This window comes from Epinephelus moara, chromosome 5, assembly GCF_006386435.1.
Source record: "Epinephelus moara isolate mb chromosome 5, YSFRI_EMoa_1.0, whole genome shotgun sequence".
Taxonomy (NCBI): Eukaryota; Metazoa; Chordata; class Actinopteri; order Perciformes; family Serranidae; genus Epinephelus; species Epinephelus moara.
This window is the reverse complement of record NC_065510.1, coordinates 37,875,513-37,895,185: the sequence shown is the minus strand read 5'-3', so window position 1 is coordinate 37,895,185 and position 19,673 is coordinate 37,875,513. Positions and strand designations below refer to the sequence as shown.

Genomic DNA, 19,673 nt, shown 5'->3' with positions numbered 1-19,673 from the left:
GGCGACGCGGCCCTGCCACGGCAGCCGCCCGTGGGCAAACAAATCAGTCTCCAGCGTGCCGCTGTCCAGCAACCTCGAATCTGTAGGGGGGGGGGGGGCAGACACGACTCGCGGCAGTATTTTGAATTTGAGTGCAGTAACCATTTTGGCCACATTCTTACATACAGCGCCTTTAACTGTCAGACTGTCTTTAAGACTCTCTCTTGGACAAGTCCTTCCCCTTTTTTTGGGTTGCTTTGCAGTGTAGGCAGTTGTTGCCAGTGCTGGAATAGGAACATTCTCTGCAGAATTCTACACCACTGAATCAGGCTTTTACCCAAGGATGTGCACGCGCATCTGCTTCTGTAGGACAGCCAATAGGAACGCCTCTCTCTGAAATGATCTGTGATTGGTAGGGGTGGGGGAAAAAAATCAATACAGCATAGTATCACAATATTTTTGTGTGGCAATATCGTATCGTCACACCATGCCAAGGACAGATTTTTTTATTATATATATATTGTTAATATTACAAATACAAATTAGACTTAAGGGAACCTACTAGATTTTGACAAAGTTTTCCTTCAGAGACAGTTGAAAAAAGGTAATAAATCACAATATATCACAATATATTTTATTGCAACACTCAGCATATCGCAACATTTTTAAAATTGCCATAATATTGTTTTAAAGATTAAAGTTCCACTGATTGTCACACACCTGAGTGTATGAAATTTGTTCTCCGCATTTGACCCATCCCCTGAGGGAGCAATGAGCAGCAGCGGTGCCGCACGCGGGAATCATGTGGTGATCTAACCCCCCAGTTCCAACCCCTGATGCTGAGTGCCAAGCAGGGAGGCAATGGGTCCCATTTTTATAGTCTTTGGTATGACCCGGCCGGGGATCAAACCCACGACCTCCCAGTTTTGTGACTTAAGTATCGTGATAATATTGTGTTGTGGATCCTCTGATAAATTCCCACCTGTAGTGATTAGCCAAAGTCTCCTGTCACAGGCTAAATGTTCTACAGCCTGAAAGCAGAGCCAAGAGGAGGTGCAGACATCTAGTTGTCTCTCAGTCCACTTGAAAAACATTATACTCAAAGTTTATTATGGGATTTTTGCCAAGTGACACCAAAATAAAACTGCCTTCCCCAGCTTTAATACTAGCTGCTGCAACATCTACATACTCTCACTTTTCCCACCCATTTGTTGGGCTGTTACAGAATTGTTGCCCCTCAATGAGGAACATTGTCAGTGATGAAATATAAGGTCCTTCTTTAGTTGTAGATTCTAGCTGGTGCACTCAGATAAAGTGTAATTTCACTGTATGATGAGAACGTTTCATCCCTTGCTTTGAGGTTTAAAATTAAAGCACATGCTTTCATTATTTCTGCATCTAAAGGTCAAGGACATGTTTCTGCCGTTCTCTGTCTGAACTGTAACTGACCTCTTGGTCCATGGGAGGTCCAAGAATAATTTTAGCATGAGATTTAAAATTGGAAAAACATCCTTCAAATCCTCTCTGCGGACATATTCACTGTTGTGTGTCAGGCTTGTGCGCGTATGTTTGATTGAAAATGTGTGCATGTGTGTGCGTTTTGGCTGTCTATATATATCTGCACTGTGAGTGTGAGTGTGTTTGAAAATGAGCAGCCCACCATTTGAAAAATGAGACACCTGTGCTATAAAAACGATTGCACTAAATCAAAATAGCTGGCAGCGCTTTTAAAATGAGAGCAGAGAAGTCATTTCGTCAGGTTTGATATTGATAATGATTCTGACGGCGGAGATCTTCTCTGAATGATGAACTGCTTGTGAGGTCCCTGCCCATGTTTGGAAAATTAACTCTTCGTAGACAGAGAGGGATTAAGAGAGGGGCTTGGTGGTTGCTAGGTGATGATACAGGCATTCTGTTGCCGTGGCGAGGTGGGAGGGGTCCGTCAGTGTGCTGGACTGAGGAGGACTGTGTAGCCTGTACCCAGAGTGTGTTGAGACTCCAGCTGTGCATTGAGGAATATACTTTATAAAATGAAATACCTCGAAACGATCATTAAATATTAAGTATTAAATATAACAGAATGGTCGTTAACATGCTGAACCACTGATAATAAAGCTTTCACCCCTCCTTCTCTCTTTCTTCCTTTATGGCCTTCCTCCTCTCTCTGCCCCTAACCCTCATCCTCCCTGCATCTCCCTTTCATCCCCCTCATCACCTTCCTCTCTTCCTTCTTCCAGATGAGTAACAAGCGCTCCAACAGTTTCCGCAGGGCCATCCTGCAGGGGAGCAGGCAGCTAAAAGGCTGCAGTCTCAGAGATGAGGCGGGCTTGGGGCTGTCTCAGAGGCTGGTCCGACACGTCGCCTATGAGACGCTGCCCCGCGAGGTCGACCGCAAGTGGTACTTTGACAGCTATACCTACTGTCCCCCACCATGGCTCATCCTGGCTATCACCATTGCTGAGGTAAATTGTTTGGGAGCGTGAGTCCAAAATGTGCTCTGAACCCATCTCTTGTAAAAGTTATGCTGCAGAGTTTCAAACCACTTGCTTCATTATGGAGCTATGTTTTGATAAGCACGCCCGCACACAAGGATACATGAATGTATGCACTTGAGCATGCTGGTGACAGGGTTAACAGTCCTGCCAACTGCAGGAGGCACTAATGCAAATGAACCAAATCGCCAGAATATATGTTGGCATCGTATGTTTCTGCAAACCACAGATGTGTTACATTTGTACATTATTACGTAGCGGATATATTGGAACTTTACAATTTAACAGCACTGTGTAAAAAACAACTGCTTCTAGTGACACTATCCTGGCAGGAAATGCAGCGACAGGTCACTAAAAGAACACCTCAACAGTGACCCGCTAAAAAAACAACCACTTGTATTGTTTGTTGGTTTTGAACTGAGGTCTACAGTGGTCTACAGAAGCCACGCCAGCCTCCAACCTCTCCACCTCCCGATGACAAGCTCAGCAATATGTCACTTTAGAAACATTGATATATGTATGAAATGTACAAATGTAACTTATTTGTGGTTTGCAGAATTATTCAATGTCAGCATGTTCTTCTGGCGACTAAGCCGTGCAAACGTGCAGTGCATGCATGTCATTTACCACAAAGATTTGCCATGTCAGTTATGGTATGATGTCCTTTGCATTATTCCACTAATAACAGTAAGTGCTGTAACACAGCAAGAAACATAGCAATGCACCAGAAAAAGTAAGGAAAGAGGAGGCAGTTAGCTGAAGTAATATGGATGTAAAGACTGTAGGTTTCAAAATAAAAAAAAAATACAATTTGCAAATATTTTATGAGGATGGGAATGCTTTCATAACTTTTGCTGTGTGTTTTAGTGAGAAACACTCCACAGGGTACCTTTAAATATGTAATAATAAAGCAACAAAAAGGCATGCATGATAGGCTGTGATGCTCTGCAGAAGTATCACTTCCTACAAGTCATTATGTGTTTACATTATTTTAAGGTTGGGTTTTTTTTAGGCTTGCTGCAATAACCTCCAACTTCTAAATCATCCAATATCATTATCTGTGTTCCAATTAAAACAGATTACTTTGAAATATTCAAGAAATATCATCTTCTCTTAGAAAACTGACACTAGCTTTTTGATGCCAGGATTGTTTTTTTCTTTCCCGAGTAATAATGTAATGTGACTAATGATGCCTGAAGATAATAAAGAAATTAAGTGTAAAGTTTGTGTTTCAACTTTCATCTTATTACTAGAGCAGTGTGTTCTGATTTATGATGCTGAGCCTCATTTCACAGTGTTTATTGAGGTGTGTATACTGATACCACTCCTCCTGAAAAAACACATTCTGTGTTTATCCATCTGTGTTCTCCCAGGTGGCTGTGTTCATGTACTATGGGTTCCAGCTGGACCGCTTGGTACTGCAGGTGTCCAGCCCGTCTTTCCTAAAGAGCCCCTTACCTTACCACCCCCAGCTCCGTGCCCAGGCCTGGAGGTACCTCAGCTACATTTTCATGCACACCGGGTGAGTTCACATCCTTCTATTTTCTAGTTTTATTTCCCCGAGGAAATGCCTCAATGACACATTTGACATGACGTGAACTCATCCACTTGAATTTTTTCACGTCAGTCATGCGATCAGTGGATTGCGTGTGACAGCATGGGGTGAAAAATAACATACTGGCAAACTAGAGGTGCCTCATATCTATGATGCCTCGGGTGGTTTGGGTTTGTAGCATTTAAAAAGTTCAGTGAGTCAGAGCTTGTTACGTAACGATTTCATTAACAAAAATACACAGTGCCATTAATCTCCAGTGAAACACACCAGCTGAAAGCAATTAAATCCTTTTCATTCATGAAGGATAAATGCAGATAAGGAAGAGGAGATGGGGGATTGTGAGCTGCTAATTAGTCTTTGGATGCATTTCGTAATACTCTGTTAATTCACTGTACGTGAAGTTACAAAACAAATAAGCAAGTGACAAATAAACCTCAAGTGTTCCTGAACAAGCAATTATTATTGGATTTTTTGTAATGTGGTGTAATACAATGAGTGTGGGAAACATCAGTGTCTATAATAACTCTCTTAAACTAAAAGAAACCACCAAATATTAACTTGATAGACATTTTTATGACATAAAACCTGCCATTATACTTGTTCAGCCTATGCTCTCCTCTCCTCTCCTCTCCTCTCCTCTCCTCTGCCACCACGAGCACCACAGACTATTTTATTATCAGTTCAGGCCAGGTCATCCAGGTTTAATTAACCTTCTGGGTAAATGCAGTCTGAGGCAATAGTGAGAACTAATAAAATGGTAATTTAATTAGGAGAACCTGGAGGTGCCGGAGAGACGGTAGGGATGACAGTGTGTGGTTAAGAGATGAAGTAGAATGGATGAATGGAGGGATAAAGGAGGGAGGTGGGATGTTAAACATACAGTGATTACACAGGAACATATTGAAATGATTTAGGTCCTCAGGGGAAGTGACTGTAAAAAGAAACGAGAGCCTGTGGGAATTATCTTTGTCAAACAATCTGCTCGATCATATATGGAAATGGTTTAGGTGTAACTGTTATGGAAACATCAGCAGCATCTTTTTAACAGTAAAATCTCACCCACTGTGTTTTTGCAGTCATGGAGAGCTGCCCATCACTCAGTATCTGGTACATGTTCTGAGTAAAGATGGCGGGGATGCAGTAAATGAGTTAAACCCTGAGTTCAAGGAAAACAGAATATGATGATATGATTATGACCTTGATGTTTATAATTCTCTAAATGACAACATTGCATTGGTATGTTAAGTCTTTAATGGGTGCATTTATTGGCCTTGATTTTATCTAGATTTTGTAGATTTTATTTTCAAAGGGTGTTTGTGTTTGATCCACACAACTTTACAGATATGCAAGGCTGATCAAAAGTGACTTTAAATAATTCAGGGTGTAAACATTTCATTACTGGTTCATAGTAGAGCCCTTGGAGTAATGGCACAGAAAAACATTTGTCGTTATATGCTGGCTGACTTAACCAGTTCAAACTAATTTGCTAATGCTGATACTGAAGCCACTGGGACAGACCTTCATTAAAGACACATCACGTCTGTGTATTCCAAATCATACAAGGAGGGGAAGTTCATGTAATAAATCCCTGCAGGGTAAGAGTGGTGAGCGTGGAGCTTAATCATTGCACCTGAGGGTGGTATGAGAACTTGTAGCATCCAAAAATTATTCTTGACATATTTCTTAATTAAATTAATATTTTGGGGGGGGGTTGGAGGCAGAGTTCCCCAAAATAAGTGCGTTCTGCCTTTCTCGATAAATGCTGAAAGTCACTATCATGTAACATTGCAAATAATTGATTGAAACAACTCTGTGGGGGTCGTGACACTCAAAAAAAAAGAATGTATCCACCGATTGACAAACGTCTCTTCCACAGTGTAAGTCTATGGGAAACAGTATTTTTGGTCCTCATGGCATCATGTGACAATCTGGAAGTTGTAATACTACGTTTGGCCACTATGTCAAATTGGCGTCAAGACCTCACACTATTTTAAGGCACCTAGTTGCCATGCTGGAATTTGTGAAGCCAGAAATGTCCAAATTTTCGACAAGAGGGTGACATTATCCCTAACCCTAGCTAGCTTGGTTAGCCAGTACATTGACAGATATGGTTAACTGTGATAATGTTATTGCTAATTTGCGCAAGCGTAAAACTGGCTTAAAATCGTTAAAACAAAATGTGCTTACCATAAAAACTACTCCATAGAGGGTGTTTTAGGACAACCAAACGCTACACTAGACCTTTTTAGTGGACCAAAATGTTGCAATAAACGTCAGTGATCTGAAAACACACTGAAATAGCATCAGCTATGACTACGTCTTTACTCTGTGTTTCTGGGGTTACGTCATGGCTACGTTACCTAACATTGTCGTTGAGATACTAACTTGTCATCAGATGTCACTCAAAGCAGTAACTCTCTTAATTATGCATAACTTTAAGCCGTAATAACGTAGAAATGGGCAACTTTTGTAAAGACTCTGTACAGTTGCGATGAACAGGGAAATTAGCAACAGAGACCAGGGGCCTGTATCACGAAGCGAGATCAACCTTTCCTGGGTTACCCAGACCTATCCTGGGTTGACTAACCCTAACAATGGCAATCAGGATAATCGGTATCACGACGCTGGATATCAACTTGGTAACTCAACCCAGAGTTGCTTTATCAAGAGCCGTGAACGCGCACGCAGCGAACCAATCACAATCATGAGAGAAGCGCAGCGTCACTGAGCGTCCTCACAGAGCGCCGTGTGTGAGGAAAAAAAAAAGTATTTCTCGTGAGGACCAGAGATTAATTCTACTAAAATATGAGGAGGAGAAAAGCAACATTAGAGAAAAGGCCAACACCGTGGCAGCTGCAGGAGGAGGAAACATGCGTGGCAATGCATAACGGGATGAATAATGTTTAGCTTTAGTTTAGATTAGTTTATTTGCACATAATGTTAAAAACAGACAATATAACATTTACAAGATTAAAAAAAGAAAAGTGCCGGAGAGGTTAGAAGCCACTAAAAGCTTATCAAAGAAATTCCCCTGTCAAAACATCAATGAAATCACATAATAGAGAAGAAAAAAAAACGGGTGAGGAAAGAAGAAATAGAGGAGGAGAGAGGGAAAAATCAAGACAAAACAAGGTAGCAAATAAAATGATGTGTAGGTTAAATTACTCATCACTGGTTCAAGTAGCTACAGTACCTGTACCTGTACATCTGACACTGATCACACCCTTGAATCCCATGAAATCAATGCTGCGCAGATGAATTGCGTGTATTACAATTATCGTCTAACATCATTGCGTCTGATAAATTGGTCTTCTTTGTCATAACGTTATATATGCTACAATAAAGCTTAAAGCTGACGCCACAATTAAATCATATCAACACCAAATTGATAGTCTGAATAAAATCATCCTGATATTGAGCTGTGTTAGAAATTAACAGCTGCGCAAAAATATACCTAGTCTCCCTCTTTAAAAAACAAAAAGGAAAATCCCTCAAACACCATGAAGTGTAGACATGATAGGCTACTTTCCACATTTCCAGCAGCAAAGCTGTCAATTAGGCCCATTATCTTTAACAGGGATCATTTCCTCCAACAAAACAAAATGTTGGCACTAATTAATGGTGCTATTAAGTGTCCGCAAATTATCAGTTTCTTTCTTATGAAGGGGTGGGATGAAATTTTGACTTCTTTCCACTCCTTTTTGAACAATCTTTTCATTGTCTGTTGTTGCTTTCTTTTCTTTTTTAATGTTCAAAATAAACTTTCAAATCAAAATGAATCAAATGAATTAAACTTCCGGTCATGACTGGGCTGCATTTCTGTCAGCGGAGTCATTTTTTTCCGAACAGCTGATTGGCCAGTGGGTGGTGCTTTTTATAGGATCAGATTCAACACTGAACTTACCCTGCTCCGGAGCAGGATAGCCGTTCAGAGTAAGTTGCCATGGTGATCTACCCCGATAAGAACTGAACCGGCTTTGTGAGACCGAAAACCCAGGGTTAACCCTGAAGTTACCTCGCTAAGACATTAATCCTGCTTCGTGATACAGGCCCCAGAACTGTTTTCTTTGTTATTACCCAGACTGTAAACATGTTTATTTCTGCTGTAAAGTTTGGCATTTTAAGATAGGGGTCTATGGGGATTGACTCACTTCTAGAGCCAGCCTCAAGTGGCCATTAGAGGAACTGCAGTATTTGGCACTTCTGCATTGGCTTGATTTTTCAACCCTAGAGGTTGCCACTTGTGTGTACACACACTCCCTCTCTCTCTCTCTCTCCTACACACACACGCATAGAGTCTCTTTCTCAAACACATAACCATGTAATCCTATCAAGAGCTCAGTGAGACTGATCCTTCCCAATTCTCAACACTAAAACAGAGTGTAAATATTGGCCCAAACACATCCCTCAGTAGAGTATTATGAAGAATCTTTCTTTTTTTTGGACCTCTCTCTCAATCTGTGTCACACACACAAAAACAGTGTGTCTGTAGCAGCTGTGAAAACTTCAGGGAGATTAGCTTCCTGCAAGATTAAACCATTACTCTGAACATTTTGCAGCAAAATATTTCTTTGCAGTTGCATTTGTTTGCTTTTGTCCACCTGTCTAATTATCATGAAATGTGTGGCCTATAATAATAAATAATTCTGGTGCTGTTGTTTTTTTGTTTGTTTGTTTTTTTTACAATGTAGCTGAGACATAAAAATAAATTTCACTGAGCTCAGTGCTTGATGGTGCAGTAAACTCAACTAACTGTAAGAGTTCAGCTGTAGTTTGGTGAGACAGTAATAAAAAAGGGAAAAGATTAAACAGTGCTTTTGTTGGACGCCCTGAAAGACCATGGTCATCTGGACACAATAGGACCTCTCATGGGTATCCACAGATCTGCTCAACAGTGCAGCCCATCCCTCACAGCCTCATTAGCAGTATAGAAATAGATAGCCGCTGTTATCTGGAGTGGAGTTGTCCTTGTGCATTTGGACAAGCCTCTCCCAGCTAATCAATATCCCACATTGTCTGTCTGATCACTGGAACGATCCTCTCTGTCGGCATTGTAGCTGAGGTGGCTGGGTTGTTTCAAACTAGATTATCGGCCTTGTCTTGTTTTGTTTTTTGTTTTCCTGTCCGTACTGGGGGAATTGCATGCGTGCTTGTTTGTTTGTGGGAATGTTTGCATTCATTTCCAGGAGGTAGAAGCTGTTTGTTGAATGAACGCACAGACAGGCAGGACACACAGGATTCAGCGCTTCAGTTTGTCAAACTGTCGAAAAAAAAAGAGGAGAGTCGTCTTCTGTCTCCCGCTTACGTTCTGTCATCTCTCTTTCAGCAATGGGAAACAGAAATGACAGTGTAATTCAGACGCAGATGGAAAACAGAGGAGGGAGAGTGATTGAAGCGAGTGAGAGACAATGATGAAGATTATGAGAGAGAAAGAGAGAAGGATTATGCTCGCTGCTCTCGTCTTATATTCTGCTGTGACACCCCGATGAGTCTGTGCTGCTGACTGAGGTCTGGCTGGAGGGACTTTGTAGCCATGAAGGACACAGAGTGTGTGTGTGTGTGTGTTGTGTGTGTGTGTGTGTGTGTGTGTGTGTGTGTGTGTGCGTGTGTGTGCGTGTGTTTGAACAAGTTATCCCTTGCTTATTGTCATCAAACTGAAACACAAGCTGTGAAGGGATTTGGGTAAATTTGCAGCAGCCGCACACCTCTTTTATCTTACTATTGTGCAGTGTGTGTGTCTCTGTGATTGTGTGAGTGCATGTGTATATGTGTGTGTTTGTGGGTGAGTGGGTATACACACTGTGTGCCACTGTCTGTGTTCATATGTAATGTTTGAGTGCACTGGAGTGTGCTGATGATTCTGTTGATGGCCACGACAGTGGTTTGATGAAGGAGCAGATGTTCTGTGTGTGTGTGTGTGTGTGTGTGTGTGTCTGTGATATGGTCTTGGAGGGAAAAGGCAGTTGATGGTGTGTTATGTTATAAAAACTAGCACACTCGTGGCTGTCTCCTCACTTAAAATGAGTGACATAATGATTTTGGACTGGAAAAATATATATGTATAAGTGGTAAACTGACTATTTGCTGAAGGATTTCCACTTGTATTTCTTTTATTATTTATTATTAGTTTTTTCTTTAACTTTAACCATCATCTAGGTTGCCCTTTTCTTTTTCTGTATTTCTGTTAATGTCTGCACACTCAAAATAGTTTGAGATATCTTGTTTTCCTCCTTTCACACGAAGCCATTTGGTGCCATTCACTCTTGCATAGTGCGGAAAACAGCTCCCATCTCAGTAAACATAAACCAGGGATTTGATTTTGTCACAGTTTCTGTTTTATCATTGCATGGTGCCAGAGCCGAGTGTGTTTCCTGTCAATCATCTGACACCTTACGCACGGGAGGAAATGGATGCATGTCGCCCGTTCGGAGTTTATCATCCAATCCATGTCCTTGCATTTGGAGCATTTCTCTGGCCGGGGAAATAAGTTATTTTCATACTGCTGCTGATTGCAAGTTTGTATAAAAATTTAAACACCTGCATCATGGATTGAAAAATGATTGTGAAAATGTGTTTGCAGACGGATGTAAAAGGCACTAGATGAACACTGGTGTGCTCAATTTGTTTTGCAGTGCTTCGTAGCCACAATAAAAACACTAAAACATCACATTGAATCACAGCTAAACAGCATTTTAAGCAATTAAGTTGTCATTTTTGTTCCTACTCAGTAGCAGTAGCTGCACACACACACATGAACCATGTAATCCTGCCAACAGCTCAGCAATGTAGATCCTTCCCAATTCTCCAAACCAAAACAGCCTGTAAATATTTACTATAGAGACTCGCCCACTCTCCATCTCGCTCTCAGTTTCTTTTCCTCTCGCAGGCTTGATTTACTCAAATTACAAAACATTAACATTTTATCCCTTATACTGGCAGTATAGTATCAGTGGAAACAATATGATTAATTGTCTGCATGGATCAACAAAACATTCATGAGCAACAACTGTGATAACAATTAGTCATTTCATTTAGCAAATCAAGCAAAAATGGCAAATATTTGTTGGTTCCAGCTTCTCAAGTGTGAACATTTGTTGCTGTTGTATGTTTAGCTTTACTGTATTTAACATACTTGAGACTATTGGTTGGAGAAAACAAGGCATTGGAAGATGTCCTCTTTGGCTCTCAGAATTAGGCCAGCCATTAGGAATTATAGACAGGGGGACATATTTTCCAAATCGGGCCCCTCATCCACACCCACTCCAGCACCACCACCACCCTTAGCTCTGATACCAACAAATGGGCAATTTCAAATAAGCTCTTGGCCATTAGCCTTATAGTGACAGAGAGGGAGTCTCCAACAACCAAGTCCAGTGTTATAGACCCATCGAGGCAGTGCTCTATTTGCATAGTCACATTCACTCTGACTTTAAAACTGAGCTGTCTACAGTGGGTTTCAAGTCAATTTTCAAGTCTGCTGAGCTCCTCACCTTTGCCACGGTCATCTTCACCTGTCACACCTGGTGCATCTTCACTTTTTTTTTTTGGCCAGAAATTTGGCCATTGCTTCTCTGCTCCTTTCATATTCCTATTCTCTTTGTACCCCTTTTTTAGCCCCTGATTTTTAGTGAGGCATTTTGACCAAGCTAGTCAGGCTGCAGTTCAGTTTCAGTTTCATCTTCACATTAGCAGCATGCATACATTCTACACATTGAATGTACCTTTAATGTAATGTGTTTTGATGATAACAATACATGTATTTATTAAATACATATAACTTGTATTGACAGTGATTTAAGTCAGGAAGTAAACTGTTGTAATTGATCTCATGAAAGGGGCAACAATAGACCTTTGCATGCCCCCCACCGGGCCGTGGACTGGGGTCACTGGACTGAGTACCTAGTGTTAAGATGGTTGCTTTTGAAATGTAATAGGATATCGATTACTAGTTATCCTGTTAAAAATGTAACAAGTAATGTAATTACTTAATTTACTCATCAAAGTAATGTATCTTATTATATTTGATTACTTACTCATTACTTTTCTAACAGATGTTTTAAACAGGTAATAAAGTACAGAAATAGGCTATGCCAAAAGAAGGCCTTCCTGCACAGCAAAAAGTTGTAAGGCAACAGAATGAATGTTATATTCTTTTTTTTCTTCTTTTTTTTTTTAAAGATATTTTTTAGGGCATTTTTGCCTTTAATGGACAGGACAGGTAAGTTTGAAAGGGGGAGAGGGGGGGGGGGGATGACATGCAGCAAAGGGCCACAGGCTGGACTCGAACTTGGGCTGCTGCGGCAACAGCCTTGTACATGGGGCACCTGCTCTACCCACTCAGGCACCGACGCCCCAATGAATGTTATATTCTACATATAAACTTTTTACTGGAACAATATATTATATTCAGATGTAACTCCTTTGTTATCACTTACATTTTGATAAGTAACTGTAATTTAATTATATACTTTTTTCTCAGTAACTTTAACTGATACTGATTACAAGTACATTTATTACCTCCGCCAAAGAGGTTATGTTTTCGCCGGCGTTGGTCTGTTTGTTTGTCTGTTTGTTTGTTTGTCTGCAAAATAACTCAAAAAGTTATGAACTGATGAAATTTTCAGGAAAGGTGGATAATGGGACAAGGAACAGATGATAAAATTTTGGTGGTGAAGCAAAGTCGATAAAATAATAAATAAAGCATATGGTCTGACAGCCTCAGCAGCAATTAAGACGGTGAAAATAGCGCCATCTGGTGGCCGGAAAGCACGTCTTGTTCTACATGCTAAATATTGTTGTAATTCTAAAGTTGAAATTAATGTTCTGTGTTGGAAAAAAGAAAGTGAAAAATACAAAAAAAAAACATATTATATTCTGTGTTGGTACAAAATAAAAACGAAATAAATACACCACAGTGTCTCCATGGTGAAGGCATATATAACCTAATAATGATAGTGATGCAAATAACCTAATTGTGATGCAGGCTGCAAAATCTGATGCAGAGAGGGAGGGAATATCACTTACTTGGCGGAGGTCTGCACTCTCTGAGTGCTTTTCTAGTTTTGTAATTCAATTACATGTAACTATTCAACATATTCTAATAGAACAGGTTGTATGATATCCTACAAAAATGCACATACAACGGTTCATATAATATCCTATGAATTAGCATACCACGAATGACATTACGTCCCTAAACGTGAAGTTATAGAGTTTAAATTTAGACAAGTTGCTGTAGTTAGGTTTAGGGATAAGAAACATGGTGAGGAGGAAACTTTAGATGACTTGAAGTCTACACAGCACCAAACACCGGTCTCCTAAGGAAAGTCCTCTGTTTTGTGACCCATCCACCACCCCTAACCTGCCTCCTTAAAGACGACTCAGGACTGCTTCCTTGTTTACGCTCCTCATCACATTGGTCATGTGATCACAGCCTTCCAAAATACATGGGTAATGCACAAATTACTGGCTCAAGATTATGTATGATATGTGCAAATTTGGGTGCATTACTTTCCGTAGAAAAACATACTAATAGTTTATGGGAACAGCCTGAACTAGTTGCTACCCAGCACTCTCTGTGCCCTTTGACCCACCGGGGAGGGACTATTTCTTCAGTAAAACGTAGTTATAATGATAAACGTTCACTGCATGCTCTGTGGATTATTCTGAGTAACTCGGGCAATGCCTTTGGAAAGACACTCTGCTCATTCGGTGTAATTTCTTTATGCGAGCACAATAAACAAAACACTTCCAGTACTTTTAATGCCATTGGGGATGATTAGCTTATGAGGTTCACTAAATTAATTAGTATTTCATTATTTTTCAGACCCATATAGCCCGTAAAGATTAATAAGAATATTATTAGAATCAACAACGAACAACAAATTACTTTAATTACAACGATCACTTTGTCTCTGATTCACTTTTTATGTCATCATTGCATTTCTGTTATTATTGTTATTATCTCATTTTCTTGAGTCATATAATTAAATATGGATTTAATTTTAACACTGACTCTCTCTAACTCTGTGTGTGTGTTTTACAGGATTGAACATCTGAGCCTGAATATGGCCATGCAGCTGCTGGTGGGAGTCCCTCTAGAAATGGTCCACGGAGCCCTGCGGATTGGACTGGTCTACGTGTGTGGTGTGCTGGCAGGTGGGCATGTGGTGTCTCACACACACATGCAACAATTACCATCTCAGTTCCTCTCCATTCACTGCATACATTTCCCTTTCTCTTATCTACACACGCAGTCTACACCAGAAACATAAACACACACACACACACACACACACACACACACTATACTATGGAGTTTTGCCTTTCAACTCCACCGTTGTTCCATCTGCTTGTTGTGTGTTTTTCAGGCATTCAGCAGCCTATCAGGTTGCAGACTGTGTTGGTGGATACTGGTCAATGACAAAATTTAGCGTATGTCTGTGTGTGTGTGTGTGTGTGTGGGGGGGGGGGGGGGACAGATGGCCTAGTGTTTCTGTTTTTCTAGCAGACGTGCTGGGATGTAGGGGGTTGTCACTGCCCCATCAAAGCCCCTGCATCCCCCTACGGTCATGTACAATAGGGCAGAGCAGAGAGAGTCATCTCAAATAGAGCTCAATCAGAAGAACACACACACAGTAATAATGAAATCGGAAAGGGGGAGTGTGTGAGGTAGGGACGAAGACAGAGAAGAGATGGACAAGGGGAGATGAATTCATAAGTGTTAATAAGCCTGAGAGGGTTTGGAGAGGGGGGCCAGGATATGAGAAATATAGAGATGGGAGATGAGTGGAAGTGGGTGAGATTTAGGAGAAGTCGAGTGAGCAGCTACAAATGAGGAAAAAAAGCAGACACACAGCTTTGAATGAAATGTCACCACTCCCTTCCTACTGCCCTATAAACCTCAGGCACTGGCACAATTTCAGTGTTCAGCCGAGACAGTCAGTCGGTATCTGTGTGTGTGTGTGTGTGTGTGTGTGTGTGTGTGTGTGTGTGTGTGTGTGTGTGTGTGTGCGCGTGTGTGTGTGCGCGCGTGTGTGCGCGTGAGTGACAGTGTAAGTGTGTTCATAAGCTCTGTTTTTCTTTACTGAATCAGTACAAACTAACAAAATCAACCGCTCCCTATGTGCTGGTTTACGCCACTTCCAAAAAAATTTAAGCATTAAAAAAAGGTGCCCAGGGGTGACACCCTTAGCTACAAGATAACTGGAGTGGAATTATTGGGCTACTTTTGAGATGAGTGTTTAAAGATTTTCGGGGATGGAGACGTGATGCCTTGTGGCAGTGAGGATATGGTGTGTGTAAATGATAGCCAGACCCAAATGAAATCTGCAAGATTTTTTTTTTACAGTGTTACAGTGGTAATCTGGAGTGAAAATTTGTGGAATTTATTTGTTCATTTTTGCTTGTAACGAATAGACAATATTTATTTAAGATAACTTTTTTTGAAAATCTGCAGAATATCTGCAGAGGTGTTGTTGGATTTCTGCGGTGAAGATTGTGTTTGAGGAAAAGCAAAGAATTGTCCTATATAAATTGCAGCCAGTGCCATTTTTGTTTAATATTCATGAAAATTATAACTCATTGTCTCTCTCCATCTCTGAGTGTCCATCTGTGTGTGTGTGTGTGTGTGTGTGTGTGTGTGTGTGTGTGTGTGTGCACACGCAGGGGTCAGTGACAAACACCCTGGGGATACCAGCTGTGGTGGCCTGTAGTATTAACCTCGCATTGAAATAAGGAGGAAACGCGCCATATATCACACACACTTATGTACACACACAGACCAACACCCCCCCCACACACACACACACACACATACACACACAAGTCTGCTGTTTTAATTAGATATCGACCACCAGCGGAAGAGGGGAGGCACACTCTGGTTATGTTGAGCTGTGATGTTTGGGTTTGTCATGTCTGACTGGGCTTTTTTGTATTATTTTGGCAGCAGGAGGACGTTAGCCAAAGTCACAATTTTCTGAATATTCAGCATTTAGTAACAAGGGGTTGGATGTGATAAACTGATATTTGCTCATCATTGTATTTGTGGCATATATGCATCAAGGTTTTATAACCTGCTGTTTAATGTGTGATCATTTTTATGGCATTTCTGATTTAATTGGATAATAAAACAGTAGAGAGATATAGGAAAACATAATCTTTTATTATTTTAATTTTTGATAGTTAAGTTTATTGTTCAGCTGTAAAATAATGCCCTGCCTCAGTGCATATCTTTGTCAGCTTATGCATATATTGTTTCTTTTTTTTTCCAGTTAATTCAGTAGTTACTTTGCTTTCAAATATCTCACAAAATCAGTTGGCTATAGAGCATGAGTGTGTGTGTGTGTGTGTGTGTGTGTGTGTGTGTGTGTGTGTGTGTGTGTGTGAATGTATGTAAATCAGTAAGCAAACGTATCACTGTTAAAACATACTTCAGTGTGTGCATTTCTTACATTTGTTTTATTTATTATTTTTTAATGCTATTTCAGCAGTTTAGCTTAAAGGAATACATCACGCATAACATGACCATTTGTATATCAGTTACTAACACTGTGTTATTTTAAATTTGTAAAGAAAATGTTTGTTTTTCTCACATGCCTCAACAGGGAACGAAGAATCCAAAAGCGGCAAACATTTTTGATGAATTGAAGTGAATGGAGTTCACATTTAACAACAGTAAAACTATATAAAATCATAACAACAAACTGTCACACCACTCGCGCAGTATAATCTAAGTCTGATTTATCCGGTCATATGCTCAGTACTTCCCAAATACATGCATTTTTGCTAAAACCTTACTATTTTAAACACTTATGCATTAACAGTCTCAGGCACGGATAAGTAGCATGCCAAAGTGTGCGCATATGCCTGTGTTTGGAAGGTACCAAGCATGTCACTGGATAAATGAGACTTGATTTATACTGCACAAGGTGTTTGTAAGCAGATGTTTTTATGTATTTTTGCTGTTGTTAAATGCCGCTCCCCTTTATTTCAGTATATCAAGAATGTTCACTGTTTTTTGGATTCTTTGTTCACCGTGGAGGCGTGTGAGAAAAACAAAGTTTTCGTCACAAATTCAGTGGTACACAGGTGAATAATTGATATAAAAATGGCCATTTTGTGGGTAAAGTTTTACCTTGAACCTTGAGCTTTTTTCTTTTTAAGATTTTTTTCAGCTTTTTGCCTTTATTGGATAGGCCAGATAGATATGACATATAGATAGGACTCAACCTATGCGCACACTCTCCCAAGTGAGCCATCAGGGCGCGCCATCCTTGAGCACTTTTCGACAGGTGGTAGACAACACAAACAATCATTAACAACGCAAACAACGACTTTAAATGTGCTGCACAATCACACTGCCAGATTGGCTGAAGAAACACAGCAAACAGCAGTGAAGAGAGGAGGCTCAGCTGGCACATACTACAGGGGTCAGGGCAGAGTTCAGAAGTCAAGTAATGACTCAAAGAGAGGTCGATGGCCCTCTGGGGCCAACACATACTCTGGTTCTTTAACAATGGAAACAATGGACTTGCATGCAAACACACAAGTATTCACTTATGGACAGCAGACAAGTACATAAACACAAACAAACAGGGTCTTCCTATACAGAGAGCGTAAGACAATTAAGGCACGAACATGTGCACAACAACAGAGGATCAGGCACAAAAACAGACGTTTAGACAACAAAGTAAACAACAGAGAGAAAGGGAAGTCACTTTAAGTCAAACAAACTCAGACTCAACTATTGGCACATGACTTTGTAGCTTCAGTCAACTCAACATGCAGCCAAACTGTTGACTTTTTCCATAATGAGTGCTGATGTGCATTATTATTCCCTCTCATGTTCCTGCTCCTCTCTCTGCAGTTTGGATGAACAGCCAAGATAAATGAGATGCCACTTTCGACTCTAAAACTACAGGTCTCCCGGGGCCTGCTGAGGGACTATGAAGAGACAGTGTCCTTGTCTCTGTATGCGTCTTTGTGCACACACAACTAAACTAAAATAATGTTATTAAACCAAGTTAATTACAGGGATGGAGGTCATCCTGTACAGACGCACTTCCTAAATACAGGAACTACAAGAGGTGGAGGTGTCCTGAACCAGGTGTTGGAGTGTGTGTGTGTGTGTGTGTGTGTGTGTGTGTGTGTGTGTGTGTGAAGAGGAAGGAAGTAATGTAGAGTGCTTTCAAAGGGTGTAACCCAGGGAGTGGCTATCGTTGTGCATATTACCACTCAAGTTTATTACTGAGGGTTATAATTCAAAATTGATGCTTGATATAAAATGTATTCAGACTTAATTTAAGCAGCTAACAGTGTTTCTATAAGTTTTGATATTGAACTCTTTCTTTTTTAAAAAGAATTTAAGAACCAATTCAGAAATGTGGAAGAAAAGGATCCAGATTCTTGCATGAATCAATTTTCTCTATTAGAGAGAGGGAAAGCCGTGTAGATGCTCATGTGAGCATGTGTGGGTATGTGTTTGTGTGTGTAATGACCTAGCTGCTTAGATCACTCTGCAGTGTTTAATGACCTGGTGAGTCAGATGCTGTTATTACACCACCTCGCTGTGCTGCCATTAAGCTTCACACACCTGAGAGGGCAACATATTAGGCAAAGAAGAAACTGCTAAATATCAGCTCCAGCTTTGAAAAGGTCCTTTCATTTCACTGTCTGTCATGTTCCTTTGAAAAGACAGGGAGGGAGAATCAAACACAAAGACACAACATTTGATGATTTTTAAAACTCTGGAAAGTAATTAGTGAAGTATTTTTTCTTCCATCTTGATGCCAGGGAAGTAAACAGCCAAATTGGCAGAGTGTCACAACCTGCACACTACAAGGTCTTCTACCTGGTGTGGACCATTGAGCTTATTTGACTGGCCAGCAGTGCCAAATTGGGACACAATATGTAACACAATTAGTATTTCCTGAAATAACGATAAAACTAGAATAACCACCCTGTGGTTGTATGTCTCTGCACACCAGTCAACTTTCTCTTATAGTTTACATCCCTGTCTATAAAAACATGGATGCTTCACACACATCTTCCCCCTGACAGCGCAGAGGATCTATACAATCAGGACAGTTTCAAGATTAGTCACCAATTAGTCCAAGTGAACGTTTGTGCCAAATTTCAAGAAACTCCCTCAAGGTGTTCTTGAGATATCGTGTTCACAAGAATGGGATAGACATGGTCACAGTGACCTTTATTTTTGACCTTTGACCACCAAATTCTAATCAGTTCATCGTTGAGTCCAACTGGACGTTTGTGCCAAATCTTAGGAACGTACCTCAAGGCATTCTTGAGATATCACATTCACAAGAATGGGACAAACAGGACAACCTGAAAACATAATGCCTCCGGCTATGGCTATTGCTGGCATGGAAGCATAATAATCCTAATTGGTATTATTAGTATTAGAACACATTTCTTGGATAGGAATGGGAGGAATTGGGAATAAGTTAATGGGTTTTTTTTTTATTTCTGAAAGCACCGGGGTTTCCACAATACACAGTACGTTCAGCACAAAACAGCTGCATGGAACACCTTCTTTATTACACAAGATGTTGTTGCAATGAACAGCATCATGCAGTGTGTGTTTCAGCAAACAATTCCCAGGTAAACATGCTGTATTTTCAGTGTTT

General features: G+C 40.5%; 1 protein-coding gene across 5 annotated transcripts in view; it reads left to right on the top strand.

Moving 5' to 3' along the window:
- Positions 1–19,673, top strand: part of rhbdl3 (rhomboid, veinlet-like 3 (Drosophila)) — an 86,782-nt gene that overhangs the window by 57,800 nt on the left and 9,309 nt on the right. For all 5 annotated transcript variants that reach the window (XM_050045258.1, XM_050045256.1, XM_050045255.1 and 2 more), the window contains 3 exons: positions 2,217–2,441; positions 3,845–3,993; positions 14,072–14,184. In XM_050045258.1, the coding sequence (XP_049901215.1) occupies positions 2,217–2,441; positions 3,845–3,993; positions 14,072–14,184 (487 nt within the window). The remainder of the gene's footprint in view (positions 1–2,216; positions 2,442–3,844; positions 3,994–14,071; positions 14,185–19,673) is intronic.